At 39.8% G+C, this 19989-nt stretch overlaps 1 protein-coding gene across 1 annotated transcript in view; it reads left to right on the top strand.

Annotated features, from left to right (window-relative positions):
* Window positions 1-245: 245 nt before the first annotated feature.
* LOC126148612 (vesicular glutamate transporter 3-like) overlaps window positions 246-19989 on the top strand; it is a 95262-nt gene continuing 75518 nt past the window's right edge. Inside the window, exon 1 of the mRNA XM_049915768.1 lies at window positions 246-453. Coding sequence (XP_049771725.1) covers window positions 286-453 — 168 coding nt within the window. The 5' untranslated portion in view covers window positions 246-285. The remainder of the gene's footprint in view (window positions 454-19989) is intronic.

Here is a 19989-nt window from a genome sequence, read left to right as displayed (position 1 = left end):
ACACATAAATATGTTTAATTTACTTACCTGGAATGCCACACTATCTTGTACAATGGCATACGTTATCCTATGCTAAATTGAAATCAAAAGTAAGTTGACGAGAAAGAAGAAAGCGAAAGAAACTAATATTAATGCCAGCAATCTCGAGATGAACGTACTGATATTACAACAAAATTCATTGTCAGATCCATTGAAAAAACACTTTTCTATTGCTCTGTTACAGGATGCCTGTCATGCACCAGTGTACTGTGGTGTATCACCTTCCTGGGGTGTGGAGTCAACTACATGATCAGGAGCAACATAAACATCGCTATAGTCTCCATGGTGAAGAAACGAACGTCAGACGGGAGTGCAGTGGTCAGCGAATGCTTCCATTCGGATATCAACATAACCAGAAACTACACCCTCAACGAGAGCCTTCCTCAAGTGGAACCGATTGATGACGATAACGAGGTAACTGTTTTAAGAGAAGTAAACGAAACTCAGCATGAGAAATTTAAACAACAGTTACTCCAAAATTTGCTTCCATCTATTGTTCGCCTCCTCACAATGCATAAATCCTGGCTATAATAATGCACTACTCTGAGGTGACAAGGGTCATGGGATACTTTCTAATATCTTGTCGGAGCTCCTTTTGACCAACATAGTGCAACAATTCAACATGGCGTGAACTCAACAAGTTGTTGGAAGTCTCCTGCAGAAATATTGAGCCATACTGCCTCTATAGTCGCCCGTAACTGCGCAAGTGCTGACCTGTCGATTATCACCTATAAACGTTCGACGGGATTCATGTCGGGCGATCTGAGGGGCCAGATCATTCGCTCTAACTGTCCAGGATGTGCTTCAAACCAATTGCGAACTATGTGGCCCGGTGACACAGCACAGCCAAACAAAACTATCTCCAGTCAATGATCGGTTCAGTTGGACGAGAAGACCCAGTCCGTTCCATGTTAACAGAGCCCACACCATTATGGAACCATTACCATCTTGTAGGGTCACCTGTTGACAGCCGGCCGGAGTGGCCGAGCGGTTCTAGGCGCTACAGTCTGGAACCCGTGACCGCTATGGGCGCAGGTTCGAATCCTGCTTCGGGCATGGATGTGTATGATGTCCTTAGGTTAGTTAAGTTTAAGTAACTCTAAGTTCTAGGGGACTGATGACCTCAGAAGTTAAGTCCCATAGTGCTCAGAGCCATTTGAACCATTTTTTTCTATCCGTGGGTTCATGGAGTCTGTGCCGCACCCCTCACTCGAACCCTGAATCACCACTCTTCTGGCTGGATTGATGTGGTCCCACACGAATTCCTCTCCGTGCTAACTTCTTCATCTCAGAGTATCATTTGTAACCTACGTCCTCAGTTATTTGCTGGATTTACTCCAGTCTCGCTCTTCCTCCACAGTTTTTTCCCTCTACAGCTCCCTCTAATACCATCGAAGTCATTTCCTGATATGTCCACAGTTGTCCTATCGTCCCATGTCTTCTCCTGGTCAGTGTTTTACACATATTCCTTTCCGTTCCGACACTTCGCAGAACCTTCTCATTCCTTACCTTAGCAGTCCATCTAATTTTCAACATTCATCTGTAGCACCACATCTCAAATGCTTCGATTCTCTTCTGTTTCTGTTTTTCCACAGTCCATATTTTACTGTCCTACAATGCTGTGCTCCAAACGTACATTCTCAGAAATTTCTTGCTCAAATGTAGGTCTATGTTTGATATTAGTAGACTTCTCTCAGGCAGGAATTCCCCTTTTGTCAGTGCTAGTCCGCTTTTTATGCCCTCCTTGCTCTGTCCTTCATTGGTTATTTTGCTGCCTAGGTAGCAGAAATCCTTAATTTCTTCTACTTCGTCACCATCAGCCCCGTTAAGTTTCTCACTACTCTCATTTCGGCTACTTCTCATTACTTTCGTCTTTCTTCGATTTACTCTCAATCCTTATGCTGTACTCCGTAGACTGTGCATTCCACTCAACAGATCATGTAATTCTCCTTCACTTTCACTCAGGATAGCAGTTTCATCAGGACACTGTATCATTGAAATCCTTTCACCCTGAATTTTAATCCCACTCCTGAATCTTTCTTTTTATTTCCATCACTGCTTCTTCGATGTACAGATTAGACAGTAAGGGCGAAGGCTACATCTCTATCTTACACACTTTTTAATCCGAGCACTTCGTTTTTGGCGTCCACTCTTTTTATTTCCTGTTTGGCTCTTGTACATATTCTATATTACCCGTCTCTCCCTATAGCTTATTCCTATTTTTCGCAGAATTTTAACATCTTGCACTATTTTACAGTATCGAACGCTTTTTCTTTCTCGTCAAATCATATGAATCGATTTTTCTTTAGTCTCGCTCCCTTTATCAATGGAAACCTGATAATTGCCTCTCTGGTAACTTTGCCTTTCCTAAAGCCAAACTGATGGTCGTTTAACACATCCTCAGTTTTCTTTTCCATTCTTCTACACATTATTCTGGTCAGCAAATTGGATGCATGAGCTGTTAAACCGACTGCGCCATAATTTTCACAGTTATCAGCTCTTGCAGTTTTTGGAATTGTGTGCATGATATTTTTCCGAAAGTCAGATGTTATGTCGCCAGACTCATACATTCTACACACCAACGTGAATAGCCGTTTTGTTACCACTTCCCCCAACGGCTTCAGAAATTATGGTGGAATGTTATGTATCCCTTCTGGCTTATTTGATCTTGCGTCCTCGAAAGCTCTTTTAAATTCTAATTATAATACTGGATCCACTGTCTCTTCGAAATCGACTCCTGTTTCTTCTTATACCACATCATACAAGTCTTCCCCCTCATAGAGGTCTTCAATGTTCCCTTTCCACCTATCCGCTCTCTCCTCTGCATTTGACAGCGGAATTCCCGTTGCACTCTTAATGTTACCACCCTTGCTTTTAATTTCACCGAAAATTGTTTTAACTTTCCTATATGGTGAGTTCTTCTAACAATCATTTCTTTTTCGATTTCTTCACATTTTTTATGTAGCTTCCCTACACTTCCTATTTATTCCATACCTCAGCTACTTGTATTTCTGTATTCCTGAATTTCCCTTAACATTTTTGTACTTCCTGATTTCATTGATCAACAGAAATATTTCTTGTGTTACCCATGGTTTCTTCGCAGTTACCTTCTTTGTGCCTATGTTTTTCTTTCCAACTTCTGTGATTCCACTTTTCAGATGTCCTTTCCTCTTAAACTGTATTGGTTACCGAACTATTCTGCATCGCAGTCTCTATGGCCTTAGAGAACTTCAAACCTATCGCGTCATTCCTTAGTGCTTTCGTACCCCACTTCTTTGCGTATGGATTCTTTCTGACCAGTCTCTTAAACTTCAGTCTACTCTTCATCATTACTTCACTGTGATCTGAGTCTATATCTGCTCCTGGGTACGCCTTCCATTTCAGTATCTGATTTTGGAATCTCTGTCTGAGCATGGTGTAATCTAACTGAAATCTTCCCATATCACCCATCTTATTCAAATATACCTTCTCCTCTTGTGATTCTTGACCTGAGTATTCTCTATTATTAGCTGAAATTTATTACAGAACTCAATGAGTGTTTTCCTCTCTCATTCTTTGTCTCAAGCCCATATTCTCCTGCAACCGTTTCTTCTACTCCTTCCCCTACAACTGCATTCTATTAGACTTTCGTGTCCCTTTCGTACCGAATTACCCTTTCAGTACCCTCATATACTTTATCTTCAGCTTGCAACGTCGGCATGTGTACTTGAACTATCGTTGTCGATGTTGGTTTGCTGTCGATTTTGATAACAACAACCCTATCACTCAACTGTTCACAGTAACACACTTTTTGCCCTACCTTCCTATTCATAACGAATCTTACACCCGTTATATCATTTTGTGCTGCTGTTGATATTACCCTATACTCATCTGACCAGAAATCCTTGTTTTCTTTCCACTTAAAAAATGGTTCTGAGTACTATTGGACTTAGTATCTGGGTCATCAGTCCCCTAGAACTTAGAACTACTTAAACCTAACTAACCTATGGACATCACACACATCCATGCCCGAGACAGGGTTCGAACCTGCAACCGTAGCAGGTTCCGGACTGAAGTGCCTAGAACCGCTCGGCCACCGCGGCCGGCTTTCCATTTCAGTTCACTGATCCCTACTATATCTAGATTAAGCCCTTGCGTTTCCCTTTCCGGATTTTCTAACTTCCTACCACGTTCAAGCTTCTGACATTCCACGTCCCGACTCGTAGAACGTTATCTTTCCGTTGATTATTCGATCTTTTTCTCATGTTCTCCTCTCCCTTGGCTGTCCCTCCCGGAGATTCGAATGGGAGACTATTCCGGAATCTTTTACCAATGGAGAGGTCATCATGGTGCTTTTTCAATTACAGGTCACGTGTCCTGTGGATATACGTTATGTGTCTTTAATGCAGTTATTGCCTTCTGTATCCTCATGCTGTTGGTCATTGCTGATTGTGCCGCTTTTAGGAGCAGTTTCCCAACGCAAGGTAAGAGGATGCCCTGAACCTCCGTCCGCTCCTCCTGCCATCTTTGACAAGGCCGTTCGCAGATGTGAGTGACTTCTTATGCCAGAAGTCTTCGTCTGCCAATGTTGATTATTAATCAGCTCTTAACAACTGAAATCGGGACTCGTCTGACCACGCCACGGTTTTCAAGTCGTATAGGGACGAACCGATATGGTCACGATGGCAGGAGTGGCGATACTGACGGTTTCGTGTTGTTAGCAAAGGCACTCGTGTCGGTCGTCTGCTGCCACAGTCCATTAACGCCAAATTTCGCTGCACTGTCACAACGGATACATTCGTCGTACGTCTCACATTGATTTCTGATGTTGTTTCACGCAGTGTTACTTGTTTGTTCCCACTGACAACTCTACGCAAACGTCGCTGCTCTCGGTTGTTAGGTGAAGGCTGTCGGCCACTGCGTTGTCCTTGCCGAGAGGTAATGTTTGAAATCTGGTATTCTCGGCACATTATTCACATTGTGGATCTCGAAATATTGGATTCCGTAACGATTTACAAACTGGAATGTCCCATACATTTCGCTCCAACTACCACTCTGCGATCAACGTCTGTTAACACCCGTCGTGCAGCCATGATAACCCCGGAAACCTTTTCACATGAATCACCTGACTAAAAATGACAGCTTCACCAACGCACTGTCCTTTTATACATTGTGTACGCTACACCACCGCCATCTGCATATGTGCATATCGCTATTCAATGACTTTTGTCACTTCAGTGTATTCCATTCCCAAAAATCTTTACAGGCACCAAATCAGCTGATTGATTACATTGTTTTGTAAATTATTATTATTATTGTAATAATAAACGTTGGTCTATTATATAATTTTTCTAAGGATATTGTTATTTCTTGGTAATTGATTGAATTATCAATATTTATGGTTTTGGTAGTTTTGAAGAAGTCAAGTCCGAACAACGGTGGTAGCGCGGACAATTCAGAGCATCTTGCTTCCTTGATTTACATCCACGTTCTCTAATCCGCTGTGAAATGCGTGATAGATGGCACTTCCGATTTCATCAGGTATTATAGCTTCTTCCTGTTCCATTCACGTTTTCAGTGTGGAAAGAATGGTTGCTTAGACAGAATAGAACAGAATAGAATCTTTATTGTCACATGACATGTTATATACATTTATTTGAGTGAAACATTGGTGACTCGTCAATGAATAATTCTGTGCCTGCCCAAGTATACCTTGAAACAAGATACATTAAATAAAGCATATGAATGCTCCCAGAAGCACATTAAACATAAAAAGATAATTACATGTTAGATTTCTTCCCCTTTCTTAAAATTTCCACAGTGGTTTAAAATGACCCTTTTTAAGTATTTTTTATGTTTATTTTTCTACTTTATAAATATGGACATACTTCAAAGAGCACATACTTTCATAAAAGTAGTATATATGTATACATCTAGATATTTAGATACATAGTTTACACGATACATTGTTTATAAGTATGGTCACATATAAAAACAACATATACCTTCATTGAAAGGGAACATAAGCATACACATAGAATGTAATGTAAAAAGAAACATGAAAACAAAATAAATGTAATATCTCCACTTGTCTTCATGGTTTATAAAATCACCCACATTGTAGTAGCATCTGCTTTGTAAATATTCTTCAGTATTTGCACCTGTGGGTTTTGTCTTGCAGTCCTTTAACTCTGGATGCATTTTATTGCTAAGCTTCAAAGCCAAGTAATATGGAGTATTTTCAAATAATGTTAGTCTGTGGCAAGGTAGCATGTAATCTTGTTTGTGCCTTGTTTCATAAGCTTGTATAAATGAATTTTCCTCAAAAAGATGTGGGTTTTTTAACTCAAAGAGAAGTGTTTCATATATAAACATGGAAGGAATTGTCAGTAAGTCAAGACTTGCAAATAAATGTTCTCATGATTGCCTATTGTTTGTTCCAGTCGTAGCTCTGATCATTTTTTTTCCTGTATCTTGAACACTTTTAGGAGGTTTCCTTTTTCAACTCCCCAAAAATTTATGCCATATCTCACAACTGATATAAAATATGCATGATGCACAATTTTCCTAACAGCTAAGTCAGTTACTTTATTTAGAATCCTCATTGCATAAACAAAACAATTTAACTGCTTCAGTAAGCAATCCACATGATCAGTCTATGACAAGGTTTTGTTAATGATTACTCCCAGAAATTTAACAGATTGTGCAATTGTCTGTTCTCTGCCTTTATAACTTAACTGTGTTATATATTGAACAGTTTGTTTGGTCCTGAGGTGTACAGTTTGTGTTTTTGTTAGGTTTAGTTTCATAGCATTATTATTTATCCAATTTTCTAGTTCTTGAAGAGTCTCTTTCGTTTTCTGTGCTAATTCTTCAGTGCTTTTAAAGCAGACTACCACTGTTGAGTAATCTGAATGCTGAATCGTGCCTGAAGTTACCTTACCTGGCACGTCATTTATATAATATAGAAATAGTAATGGGTCTATTATGGCCCCTGGGGTACACTTGCTTCTATTTCCTTCCAAGTGGAGCAAGTTTTCTCGCCCTTATGTTGTATAACTACACTCTGTTTCCTATTTTTGAGATACAATGTGAACCAACTTTAAGATTTTTCATAGCAGCCATAAGAAGCTAATTTGAGGAGCAGCTACTTATGGTTTACCGTATCAAATGCCTTACTTAGGTCACAGAAGATACTGGATACCCTCTCCTTGTTATCAAGGCATTTGTTTATTTTAGTTATTAGTTCATCAGTACCATGCACATGGCATCAGTCCTTCCTAAATCCATACTGATTATTAAGAATAATGTTATGTCTTTGTTATATTTTTCTAGTTGGTTATACACTACTCACTCAAATACTTTAGAATTAACTGGTAGTACTGATTCTGGGCGAACATTTCCTATCTCCTCTTCTCTGCCCTTCTTATGGTTTAGGTCGAACTTCCGTGTACTTCAGACTGTCCGGAAGCAGCCCTCATGAAATGATCAATTTATTATGTGACAGAGTTGGGGTGCAATATTATTACATACTGCCTTATTATTTTTTTTGTAACTTCATCCCAGCTCACAGATTTGAGATTTTTTAGGGATTTTATAATGTTACCCACTTCATAGCAGGATACATGAGTGACTTTGAATTCTACTGATCTGTGCCACATTATAATGGGACTTATGTATGGAGGAGGGAGATAGTAAATTTTGTTAAAATTTATGAAATACCTGTTGAATTCTTCACAAATATGTCTGGAATTTTGTAATCATTTCCCATCTATTTCCAATTTATGATTAAAGCTTTTTTTTCAGCACCTTTTTCAGTCCTGACAATCTGCCATACAGTTTCTGATTTATTTGTGGCATCTCATATGTATTTATTGTTTGCCATTTGTTTTGCCTGTTTAACTACTCTACCAAATATTCTTTTATATTTGTTTACATAGCTGACAAATTCTGCAACATGGTTGTTTTTAGCTTCCATGAGCAGGTTCCCCTCTCTAATACTAGAGATCGCTATGCCTTCAGTTACCCATGAGTTCTTTTTACAGTTTTTGTCACGTGGTGTTGTGGAGGGGAAGCAGTCATTGAAAACGCGAATGAATTCTGATACAAAAGCATTGTAGTTTGTGTTTATTGAGTACGGCTGGCTGGATGTCCAAGATGTTTCATTTAGTCTTGAGACAAATGTATTCACATTGTGTTGGCCGAAGTTCCTGACTCGTTTCACTGTTACAGTTTTTTCTAAATTTGGCAATGGGATAAAAAGGGCTGTATGGTTATATATACCTAATCCTAAGATGTACTTTTCTGTAGCACCATAGTTGGTGTTGCTCACTATATTATCTATTCATGTTGCATAAGATACTGTTATTCTAGCGTGCTCGCTAAAGTTTAATGTTAAGCCATTTGTAGATAACATGTCCTTCAGAGAAACAGCAAACCTGTCATCAGCTCTTACATTTATGTTGAAGTCAGCACAAATTATGACCTTCTTATATAAGTTTTCTACGTGCAACCTACACAGCAAGGTTTTAGATTTGTGGCTCTGAGCACTATGCGACTTAACTTCTTCTGAGGTCATCAGTCGCCTAGAACTTAGAACTAATTAAACCTAACTAACCTAAGGACATCACACACATCCATGCCCGAGGCAGGATTCGAACCTGCGACCGTAGCGGTAACGCGGTTCCAGACTGAAGCGTCTAGAACCGCACGGCCTCACCGGCTGGCGTTTCAGATTTGTCTAAAAATGCATATGTAGCTGAATAGTCAGAGATATGATATATACTAATAATTAATATGCCGTATTCCGAAAGTTCAATGCAGCAGCTTTCAAATAATAGTTCATCGTTCAAGCAATTGAAAGTCTGCCTCACTCTAAGCTTAGTCATTCTTCTGCTATAATGCACGATCCTCCAAAACCGTTTTTTCTACAAAAACCTCGCTGCTAAATTGCAACCTGAAAGTGAATTTATCAAGTTTATATTTTCACTTTTAAGCCAGTGTTCGTTTAAGAATATAACTTTTACAGAACTTGTGTTCTCCAGAAATACTTCTAATTCATGCAATTTGTTCATCATTGCTACTGATAGACCGCCTATGGTAAGATGCATTATGAAATTATTACGAACTAAATGAAACAGAGAATCATTTAATTGGTCATCGAATGTGGCACCTGACTGGGTCTTTAATCGTAAATTGCATTTCGTAATTTTTTTTCTTCCATGGGAATTGTTAGTTTCCCCGTGAAGGATCGGCCAGCACAATAACAGACTTATTTCTACTTTCGTTGACGAGAGAGATCTCTTTAAGAGCATTGCTTATGTTAGAAGCTAGCATCCTTTTACCGTGTTTGCTGAGATGCATTCCATGGTATGTGAAACAGTTTGTTTCAGAGTTACTAATGTCTGTCATCTTAACATTCACAAACTTGGCCAGAAGTTTTTCGGCTTCAAATTAGTAAGTCTAATTTCTTTGTTAACGCACGACCAGTCTGGTAAGTCATACCTTAATGGCAATGTTGTTACGATGACTTTGGTGAAATACAGGAACCGAGCATTTTAAACAGCTTCTTAATAAAGGCACTAGCTTCGTTCCTATAGAAGTTATTAACACCCCCTATGAGCACAGCACAATCAGTCCTTGTGAAATCAGAACATTATTCGTTAACACTCACCGTCACGCTATCGATATTTGCTCGAGGTTTTGCGATTCCAGAAACCTGAACACTGTCATTCATATTGTTTGTCAATAATTCCGGTATGTCTCAAGCGTGAATATTGCCAAGTAGTTTCACTTTCTTCTTTTGTAGCCGTTTTTCCACTGCTGAGCCATTGTTTGACGTACATTTGGCATATTACTTTGAAAAACCGTTATTACACGACGCTGAGATGTCTTCCTCAGTTTACTGGTGTTTATGGCTGTCTTCTTTTCATGAAGTACAATTTGTACGGTGAATCAACATGTCCGCTTTGTTTACATCGGATTCTTTATTGTGATCTTCAAGCGATGGAGAGAAATGTATTTTCTTTTCCAGAAATGCACTCTTATTCTTCAGAGCAGTATACTTGTTGTTTACAGCAAATATATCACTTTGAAGTGCTCTGATTATTTCGTCCTTTTTTCTGATTACGTCTTTAAATTTGCTTTCACAGGCATGACTAACGTACATAAGACGAGAGCATGAATAGTCGTCAGTTACAAATTTTATGCTTACTGTGGAAAATTTCTCAGAAACCAACGGTGACAGTTGCTACGCTGGATATCCTGTAATACTTTCATGTCACAAATCTTGCAATTGTTTGCAGTTTTAAGTTCGTTTTTACTGGTGCAGTTTTCACTTACGCCATCTGCGCGTGCTGTTATTAGACTAACCTTGTTTTCTCGGTCCTTACAGGAACAATTCCTAGGGAGTTGCAGCGTGTTCCTAGATGCTTCGATACGGGTTCTTGGAATTTTGTACGCAGTCTTTCGCGGAATAGTTTGCGTCTTCTTCAAGTATCGGGCAGGTCAGGTTTTTCAGCATCTCTGTGATACCTCTCCCCCCCCTTGCCACCACCCCCTCCGCCACAAACCTTTGACTATATATGCGCTGCCCTTGTACTGTGCTGACCTTGTATTGCGCTGCTGTTTTATACTAACGCGAAATACGGGAGAGAGTGTCACAGGTATGACACGCGAGTAAGGGTGACAATCTTTGAAACATCGGCATTTTTCCTTTTGACGAAACTTTTTCACGACATTTAAATCTCCAACTTTCTCCTCCAGATGCGGAAATATTTTGTTGATGCTTACCTACAAAGGGAGAAATGATCACCGCAATAAATCAGAGCAAAGGGAGAAATGATCACCGTAATAGATCAGAGCTCGTGCGGAAAGATTTAAGTATTGTTTTATCCCGTGCACTGTTCGAGAGTGGGACGGCAGAGAAATAGTGTGAAAGGGGATTGATCAGTCCACTGTCAGACACGTGTAAATTATAGAATAGTCATGTAGATGTAAAGGCTATGCAAGGAGACCATATGGATTACTAAACACTACAATAATTTTAATCAGAAGAAGGAGGGGTGAAATTAGGTGATATAAGGATGCTGATGCTGAAGAAGATCTGCACCAGTCTCCCACCATGTAGTGATAGCAATAGCGGACAAGAGCAATCGACAAAGGCCAATTGCATTCGAGGTTTCAAATCATGTGACGTCACAGCTCTCTGCGGGAGCACACAGGAAAGGATTTTTACTTCAGTGAATAGCGAACCTGTATGTGAATTGGTTCAGCGTCAAATGCCAGCCCCTGCACAAACCGGCTATCCTCCGAAAACATTTCGCAATTCGCACCTCCAAATGAGCTACTATCACCCTGGAAGTTGTCTTCAGCAGACAGTGACGAAACGTTGGGTTTCAAAAAGATAATCATCCAACTATGTCATAATAGCCCAGAAAATTTCAATAAAGTTACACCCAAGAGTACAAAATGGGTGTACGCCAACAGATACCGCAGGACATGCCTTTCTTTTGACTCCTACCTCAGGGAGGAATGGGTTCACAAGGTGAGCGTGTGTGCGCTTGCGTTATCGTCTTGAAAGACGAACCCACCGCTGAAATATGGACTGTAGGACTCGACAAAGATCGGAGGACTTTTTACCGACCAAAACCCTCAAATTACCCTCTGCAGCAGGCTTGGGCAACCTTTGGTGACCCGCAGGCCTGATTCATTCACGTATTTTCAGCTAATGGGCCGCCTCGTCACGACGCGACAGCAACGCTCCTAGCGCATAGTGTCAAAAGTATAGCGACTATAACCTTAATGTTTATGGGGTAACGCACCGGTATGAATAGCACTCCTTTCCTGACATGCCACGCCAACGAATTATGCCTCAAAATACGTGCTTTTGAAAATACATTCATTTTACATTCAACGGGAATTTCTTGTTTGGGGCAGATTGGAAATAATCGCAGGCCAGATGAGGTCTCCGGGCCGCCCGTTGTCCACCCGTACTCTACAGTGACACCTGTACTAGGTACCGTCCAAAACATGGCTGATCCACCTCCATGGTGAACTATTAAAACTAAATGTCTTAGACGAGAATAGGTACCTGACGGACTTTGCGTTCTTCTTTCGATTATCAAGGATACGAGAAGTCCTTCCCTCGTCGATGAAGAGAACCCACTCCACTGGTCGAAGTTCGCTTACCCACTTTCTTCAATCGCAGTGGGCCTGTGGCGCGGGTGGGGGGGGGATGATAGGGAGGTTATAGTGTTGTTTGTTATGAACGTCCAGATCTAAACTGTTCCAAAACTGTCCCCTGATAGACTGTGGGCACTGTCAGGCTCTCCTTAGCTCGCTCGCGGGCAGATACAGCTGGAACAGTATACTCACCAAATGGCCTTATTACATACACCCTGTGATGCTAGAACCACTTGGCCAAACCTGGACATGTGCATTCGGCTGGTCTGATACTGTCGCAAATGCTACAGACACGCAGCCTTACTGATACTGTGTCAGCTGTTTGCTCACCCCTGTCCACCTGTGCCTGTGGGAGCCCATCTGCTTGCCAGTAGGCACGCCAACTGGAACAGACGTAGAGGCTAAACTGACAGGATGAAGATGGTTTCATATTTTCTGGACCGCTCTCAGAGTTGCCTCCAAAAAGACAGGGTGCTGCTCTATCATACTGTATTTGGAGTACCCACGAGCCACAACTTTAAGATACCGGTCATCAGCTGGTGTTGTTGATTACTCATGACTGCCATGAGGATGACATACGATGATTTTTGTTCCAAGACACCGGGTGGGCATTTGAACGACAGCGCTACAGTTTATGCCAGTCTAACAACTTCCTTCAGTGTACGCATGTAGTAAGCCTGAAATGAACCCACAAGGGACATTGACATACTGAACAGTTTGCTCAAGTCGCATAGTCACGCTCACAACTGGTGACGTGCTGTACTGAACAATATTGAGAGTGCTGTTTATAGAAGGAATTTGATAGTCGAGCATGCTTAGGGATCTATCAAAGCCTTTATCAAATTTGCCAGATTATTAAGTTTTTTAAAAACCAGTTTTACAAAATAGGGATATAAGCGAAGCCAGTAGTTTTGACATACAGAACAAATAATTGTTAGCACAACAGAAGAGATTACGGTATTAAAAATTGATAGTATGCTGTATTGCTTTTCAGTATAAGCAAAACGCATCTTAAAGTCAAATACTGTATCGCTCTATTAAATCAATTTAACGTTCAAACTTCAAGAAAATTACAATACACATACATAAATTTTTGTATACAAGTTATGAAAGAAAATAAACACAACTGATTTAAAAGATCAAGAACAAGCTAATAAATAAAATATATTACCAAGAATTTTGTGCAGTTTAATTCGAACCACTGTCTATAGGGAGAGCACAGACATCTGACACTGGCGAGGGTGTGGAAAATGTCGGACTGCTGTATACTACTTATAGTTTGATTGAAATTTTGTTCTGAGCCTTCTGGGGCATTGAAGAAATATAATCTTGTTTCGTGGCCTGAGCTCTTTTTTTTTTTTTTTTACAAACATTCATAACTTCAGAAATGTTCTATTGTTGGCTGCTCTCAGAGAATTTCACAAAAGTGTTTGAGGCTTCTGAAGCCTCAGTCCAAGAGATGGGAGTTCCTCGTCAGTGTCAGTTTCTGGTGCCTCCTGTGGGTTGAAAACATTTCGTAATATCACGTTGTAAGTCAGCTCTTCTTCGATAGCCGAATTTCTGTTACTGCCGATCCATTCGTTAACTTCTTCTGCTGAAAATACACTCAGTTGATCAGTGTATTCAGAATTTCTCACTCGTGAACTTCCAGAGCGATCAGTTGTAAGGTTATCATGATTTCCATTGCTCATCGCTTCTCTCTCGCCTTCGTTGACCAGTTTAAGCAAATGCAACTGGTTTACTTTGACGAGAATGACACAGGGTGGCGCAGATAAAAATAGACTTGTAAGTATAAATGAAATGCGTGAAAATACAGAAACCAAGAGCTGAAATGAACTTACGTTTATTTACAATGGAAAATACAGTGAAAAATACATTTATAGAAGATGCGGAAAGTGAAGCTCTGCAACATCAATAGCCGAATGTGCAGGTCTAAGCATATACAGGTACACCTGGCGTAAAGTTCGGATATCGATGGCGGCAACTTCACGGTTCATGTTGCCTTTCAGCTCCTCTACTGTGTGTGGGACCGAGCGAGGTGGCGCAGTGGTTAGCCCACTGGACTCGCATTCGGGAGGACGACGGTTCAATCCCGTCTCCAGCCATCCTGATTTAGGTTTTCCGTGATTTCCCTAAATCGTTTCAGGCAAATGCCGGGATGGTTCCTTTGAAAGGGCACGGCCGATATCCTTCCCTAACTCGAGCTTGCGCTCCGTCTCCAATGACCTCGTTGTCGACGGGACGTTAAACACTAACCACCACCACCACTGTGTGTGGATTTCTTTCATATACCTTGCTCTCCAAGTGTCCGCACAGGAAAAAATCACTTGTTGTTAGATACGCCGAACATGGTGGCCATAAATGTTTGCTGACGGTTCGTTCTTTAGTGAAGACATCGTGGACTCGTTCCAGGTTAAACGTCCCCTTAGAACAATTATACACGACTGTGCTGATAAACCTCTTACACTATTTGCTTTTCAAACAGCTGAGCAAAACTGAACGTACTCAAACATTCACTAAAGTGACACACAATATTTTTAGCGCAACGCAATCTGACTATCAAAGATCCCTGCAAAAGAATGGCCCTGAGTAACATTAAACTACACCTTTCAAAAATCACTTACCTCACAAAAATCTTCATTACTCGAACTACTGCAATACAGCGAGCACCACTACTGCCAGCTAAATAAAAGATTCAAACTTCGGAAGGCACTAACTACTGATAGGGATAGTTAGCAAATGAAAGATATTAATAGAGAACAAACAATGTATTTACCTTAATAGTCATAATATATATAGCAGTTCATGACAAATTTCAAAACTCCGCCATCTCTCTCCCAACATCCACCACTGCTGGCGGCTCACCTCCAACTGCGCAACGCTACGCGCTGTTCACATCCAGCTGCCGCTGCCCAACACTACAATGGCAGACAACAATGCAAACTAGCCACAGACTGCACACAGCACAGCCAGTGATTTTCATATAGAGCGCTATGTAACGTTGCCAATAAGAAAACATAAACAGCCTACTTAAATAAAGAAAACATAAACAGCCTACTTACATAGCCCCCACGCTCCCCACAAAAAATTTTACAAATTTTTTTTGGGCAGTGGCCAATACAGATTTGAAAATTTTTTTCATAATTACAGTAAGAAAGATATCAAATGCACACACTTATTAATACAATGTTGGTCAAAAGCTAAAATTTTCTCACAGTCCATAAAGATAGTCCTGATCATTCATCATAATAGTAATTACAGTTTTTGTTTTTCACAAAGTCTCATTAGTAAAAGAAATTGCACACAGAAGTAGTGGATTTCCATGCAGTCTTGAAGAAGTAGTGTTGTCCTTCAAACGGAAAGACAGTGCTGACTCTTGACATGCAGACAGGTAATGGGCCACAACAGAGCAAACCCACAGCAGAGTCAGTCGAAGTTTTGAAGAATATTGGTAGGTAGGTCATCACAGAGCAGACCCACTGCAGTCCTGGTAGAGAGTATTGGTGGACCACCAGAGGTGCAGACCCACTGCAGTCCTTGTAGAAATTGTGGACAGGCCCACTGTAGTCCTAGTAGAGATTGTGGTATTGGTGGGCCACCAGAGGTGCAGACCCACTGCAGTCCTTGTAGAAATTGTGGACAGGCCCACTGTAGTCCTGGTAGAGAGTATGGTATTGGTGGGCCACCAGAGATGCAGACCCACTGTAGTCCTTGTAGAGATGGCCAGCAGCCATCTGTTGTGACTGTGCCGGTGCACAATCACCATTGAAGAGTCTTGCAGTTAATATAGCAAGTCCGTAACCACCACTTGTGCACTCACAAAGTTTTTGGAATTGTCCTTAGAACCAGCAATGCTGTTATCCAGTCCCTTGCTGAATTATCAACACATATGTAAACACTAAGAGCCCCAACTTCTCACATATTGTCCATATACTATGACCAACAGAAATGTGTGCAGTGAAATGTAACTTACAAGTTACTTAATTTGATGAACTGGTGTCAATTACAATTTTATAACATAAAAATACAATAACAAAGGTACAAAATACATCATTAAAGAACATAACAATACAGATAACATTTGTAGTAATACAGGCTTTACAAAAGAATAGAAATAGACATATACATCAGTGTTACAGGAATTATGACATGAGTACATACATAAAAGATCAGAATAATTATTGAAACATCAACTTCACACATGAGCATTAAAACAAAACAGAATAAATAATGTCTAAGCATATTTACAAGGTAAATAACATATTATTAATGCCAATTATATTTGAGGATAACAGTACTCCTCATCATAGTGAATGTAGCTTAATATTAAAAGAAGAAAAAATTCTATGAAACTACACAGAGACAGGAAGAAAACAAATACACAAGGGTACACAAACACATAGTGGGATAACACAAGGAAAGGACAGGGTTTGTTTTACTGCAGTATTTGGCAAACAAAACTTTCTTTGCTTCTTGGAGATCTCCCTTCATTCATCATTATTCCCAAAAAGTCCTATCTATACCTCCTTCCTGTATTCTATTCATATCTCTTTCAAAATAAGTATTTCTGATTGTACAATACTCATTTTGGCCCAAATCTTTTTCATATAACTTCTCAATGCATTCTTTCCCTACTGTCCATAGTCAGTTTCTTATATAGTCTACCCTTCTTAAGCTAACTTAAATCTACTGAGCTCAGATGCTAAACTAAGGGACGAGGCAATGCAGCAGCATAAAACAATTAACACAAACATCAAGGACAAAATTTTAAATAGGCAAAGCAATTGCAGTACTACTACTAATATAAGGCACTGTGCAGGAAACAAGAAAAATAAATTAGTAGTAAAACTAGCTTAACAGCGTAATACAACGTCAAATTCAGTAACACTATGCCTGGCAAACAGCAGCAGCAACTTATATCTAAACATGACATAGCTCAAGCAAAAAAAAAAAAAAAACATTACACTAAAGACAACAATGCAGACAAGGGAAATGCATATTCACATCTTAATGTCTATGTAATTAAAGTGGTGCACCACAACTTATTCTACGAAAAATATTACCAAGTAGTTGAAAAGAAAATTATGTATGCAGTTACTGTTATTAGTCCCTTCTTATTTTTCTTTCCATTCCAAGAGCTCCTTTATCGAAGAATGTGGGTCATAAAATAATTATTTAATAGATCTGTTGACAGAAAGTGTTCACATTAGCAAATGCATCGAAGTTTATTTTATAAAACTAACGCTGCAACACAGCTGGAAACCAGATATTAAATGAAATAAGCATTTACGCAAACCAAAACATAAAAATATCATTCAGTAGTCATGTGACATTTCATAAGTTAGTAGAAATTCTCTCAACTCTCGTAGAAAGACGCTTGTCATAATCAGGTGTGCAGATGTAAGTATCTTTCCAAGTAATGAGGATGTCGCATTTGCAATGTTTTCTCTAAAGGAATGTCAATGGCGAGGATAATGGCCTCCCTTTTTTTTTTCACCTTATGGCTTTCTTTTGTCAGACGACTACCTCTCAGCTGGGCGCCCAAAACGCATTACGTGCAGGTGGTCACTCAACTTTCTTACGGAAATATTTACGACAGCAGTTTCCGCGATAGTGACAGTCTCATATAAAAATATTTCACAGGTCAAGAATTTGCATTGCAAATGTGTAGAAGCAAAATCTTACAGCATAATACACATCGTCGTCGTAAAAATATCATAACATCTCAGTCAATTCTATAAATCGTCGTAGCTTCCTCCAATAATTTCAAAACCTAAAAAAATTCTCTGCTCATGTCAAAAGTGTCATCTGCTTCAAACGTACTTTAAAAATCGTGATCCCATATCAAATATATCATTCAAAGCTCTCATAATATCACAATGGGTCCGAAAAAATATGAACAGTTTACAAAGTACAGACAAATACAATTTCGTAAGTGTGAAGTTATCCAACGGTGTAATCACGTAAACATCTGTCACTGACGTAATAAAAAAGTTTGTCTCTCTCAGTTAAATGATCAGATAGCTGTGTAATTTGTGTTAGAGAAATATGGTACCGATGTGTAAAGTTGTATAAGCAAATACCATATTAGCTAGGGCTCCTTGTGCTTGCCAAACACATGGTACACAAAGTAGGCGTGTACCCCCCCTGAGGATTATTGTAATTATACCCTCAGGTGTTACAGATTACAGTAATGGAATGAAATGTATCACGGAAAACTTTCTTTGTAATTCAAAAATCTTTAAAAATAAATGTTTTAAGTACAAAATTAATCACTCAAATACGTGTCCTGTAGCGCTAGATGTTCGTCTTGCTGTAAGAAAATCTCTGTGGAAGTGTCGTAGTTATCGTCCTCCAAAAGCTAAGTTCTGCAGAAGTCAATATACTTACCTCATGATAAACAAAAGTGAAATGCTTTGCGTGTAGATATCTTACTTATTACGCTTATTGCCATGATGAAGAAAGTACTGTGCTGTAACGTATTGTTGTGCTACAGAAAAGGCTGTCTCCTTGTAGCTATACCACAAAAGTTACTACTAAAACATGTTTTGATTTCCAGAAGAATTCAGAAAAACCGTGCAGATATAAAACAGATACTCCACGAAAGCAACAATGTAAATTGTGTCACACATTAGTAACGTCGTGATATAATCGTGTAGCTGTCACATAAACTAACCACTGTGTCATCTGGTATCTCTCAGAAAGTATTTTAAATCTGGAATGTATTTTCAAGTAAACCAAAATGTTGCAATAGAATCCCATTAGCAGTACTGGTAAATGTTCTAAGTATGTGAGCCTTATAGTCGTTATGTAATCGTGCAACTAACAAGCAAGAATGTACACACACAATAACACTGTGTCGTCTGTTCGCGATAACAATGCAGTCATAATTTCTGTTTAAATAAGTTCTCTTGGTTCTTGAGTGGATATTGAACTTCAAAACATTGTTGCATGTTAACAGTTTCTCAGTGTGACAAATTGTACAAGTTGCGTGAAGTGAAAATTGCAAAGACTAAGTTAAAAAGCAGATTATCTCTCAATGAACGGTTTTACATGTGAAATGTGGTGTAAACCTTTACTCTTCCTAGTACGCAGAGTTTCAACTTGAACGCAATTATCATGCGGTATATGTCGGTAAAGAATACTGGAATTTTTCTCAAGGTTAGCGTCTATGTTATTTTTCTCGGAGCCAGCGGGCGCACGCGGTAGCCTGCGGTGCGAGTCATTGTCTGTTTCTTTGTTGGCGCGCGTCGTTATTGGGATTAGGAGACCTAACTTCTACAAATTCGCCTTGACGAGGGGGCGCTGCTCTGTTTAAATCCCGCCATTTATGACGCAGTTCAGGTCTGTCGTTACGATCATATCGTCTGTCGTCATGTCGGTAGATTCCATAGTTTCTTTCTTGTCGGTCACGTGGTGGAGAATTTCTCCCTGAATCGTAACTGCGCGCTGGACCGTTGCGTCTGAAGTTATTCTGTCTCCCGTGATAATAATTTTTCTGGTTGCCAAATTGTCTGTTTCTATGATTGTCTCTGTCATATTCATTACTACGGAAATGCGATCTTTCTCTGTAACTATTATTACTCTGCCAGTGGTTGTCATACGGATGGTGTCTGTTTTGGTCACGATTTACGTTGTAAGAATAGGCTTGTCGTGGCCATTTATTGTTTTTGTCGTCACGGAATTGTGACGGATGTGACCTGTAGTGATTGTTTTCCTGTTTTCGCATCCCGCAACTGTCTGTGTCAATTTCTAGTTCTTGTAACAGTCCCTGAAAAGCTTCAATGT

The sequence above is a fragment of the Schistocerca cancellata genome, chromosome 2 (genome assembly GCF_023864275.1).
Source record: "Schistocerca cancellata isolate TAMUIC-IGC-003103 chromosome 2, iqSchCanc2.1, whole genome shotgun sequence".
Classification (NCBI taxonomy): Eukaryota; Metazoa; Arthropoda; class Insecta; order Orthoptera; family Acrididae; genus Schistocerca; species Schistocerca cancellata.
The sequence above is the reverse complement of the archived record's forward strand: the minus strand, read 5'-3'. Positions and strand labels throughout refer to the sequence as shown.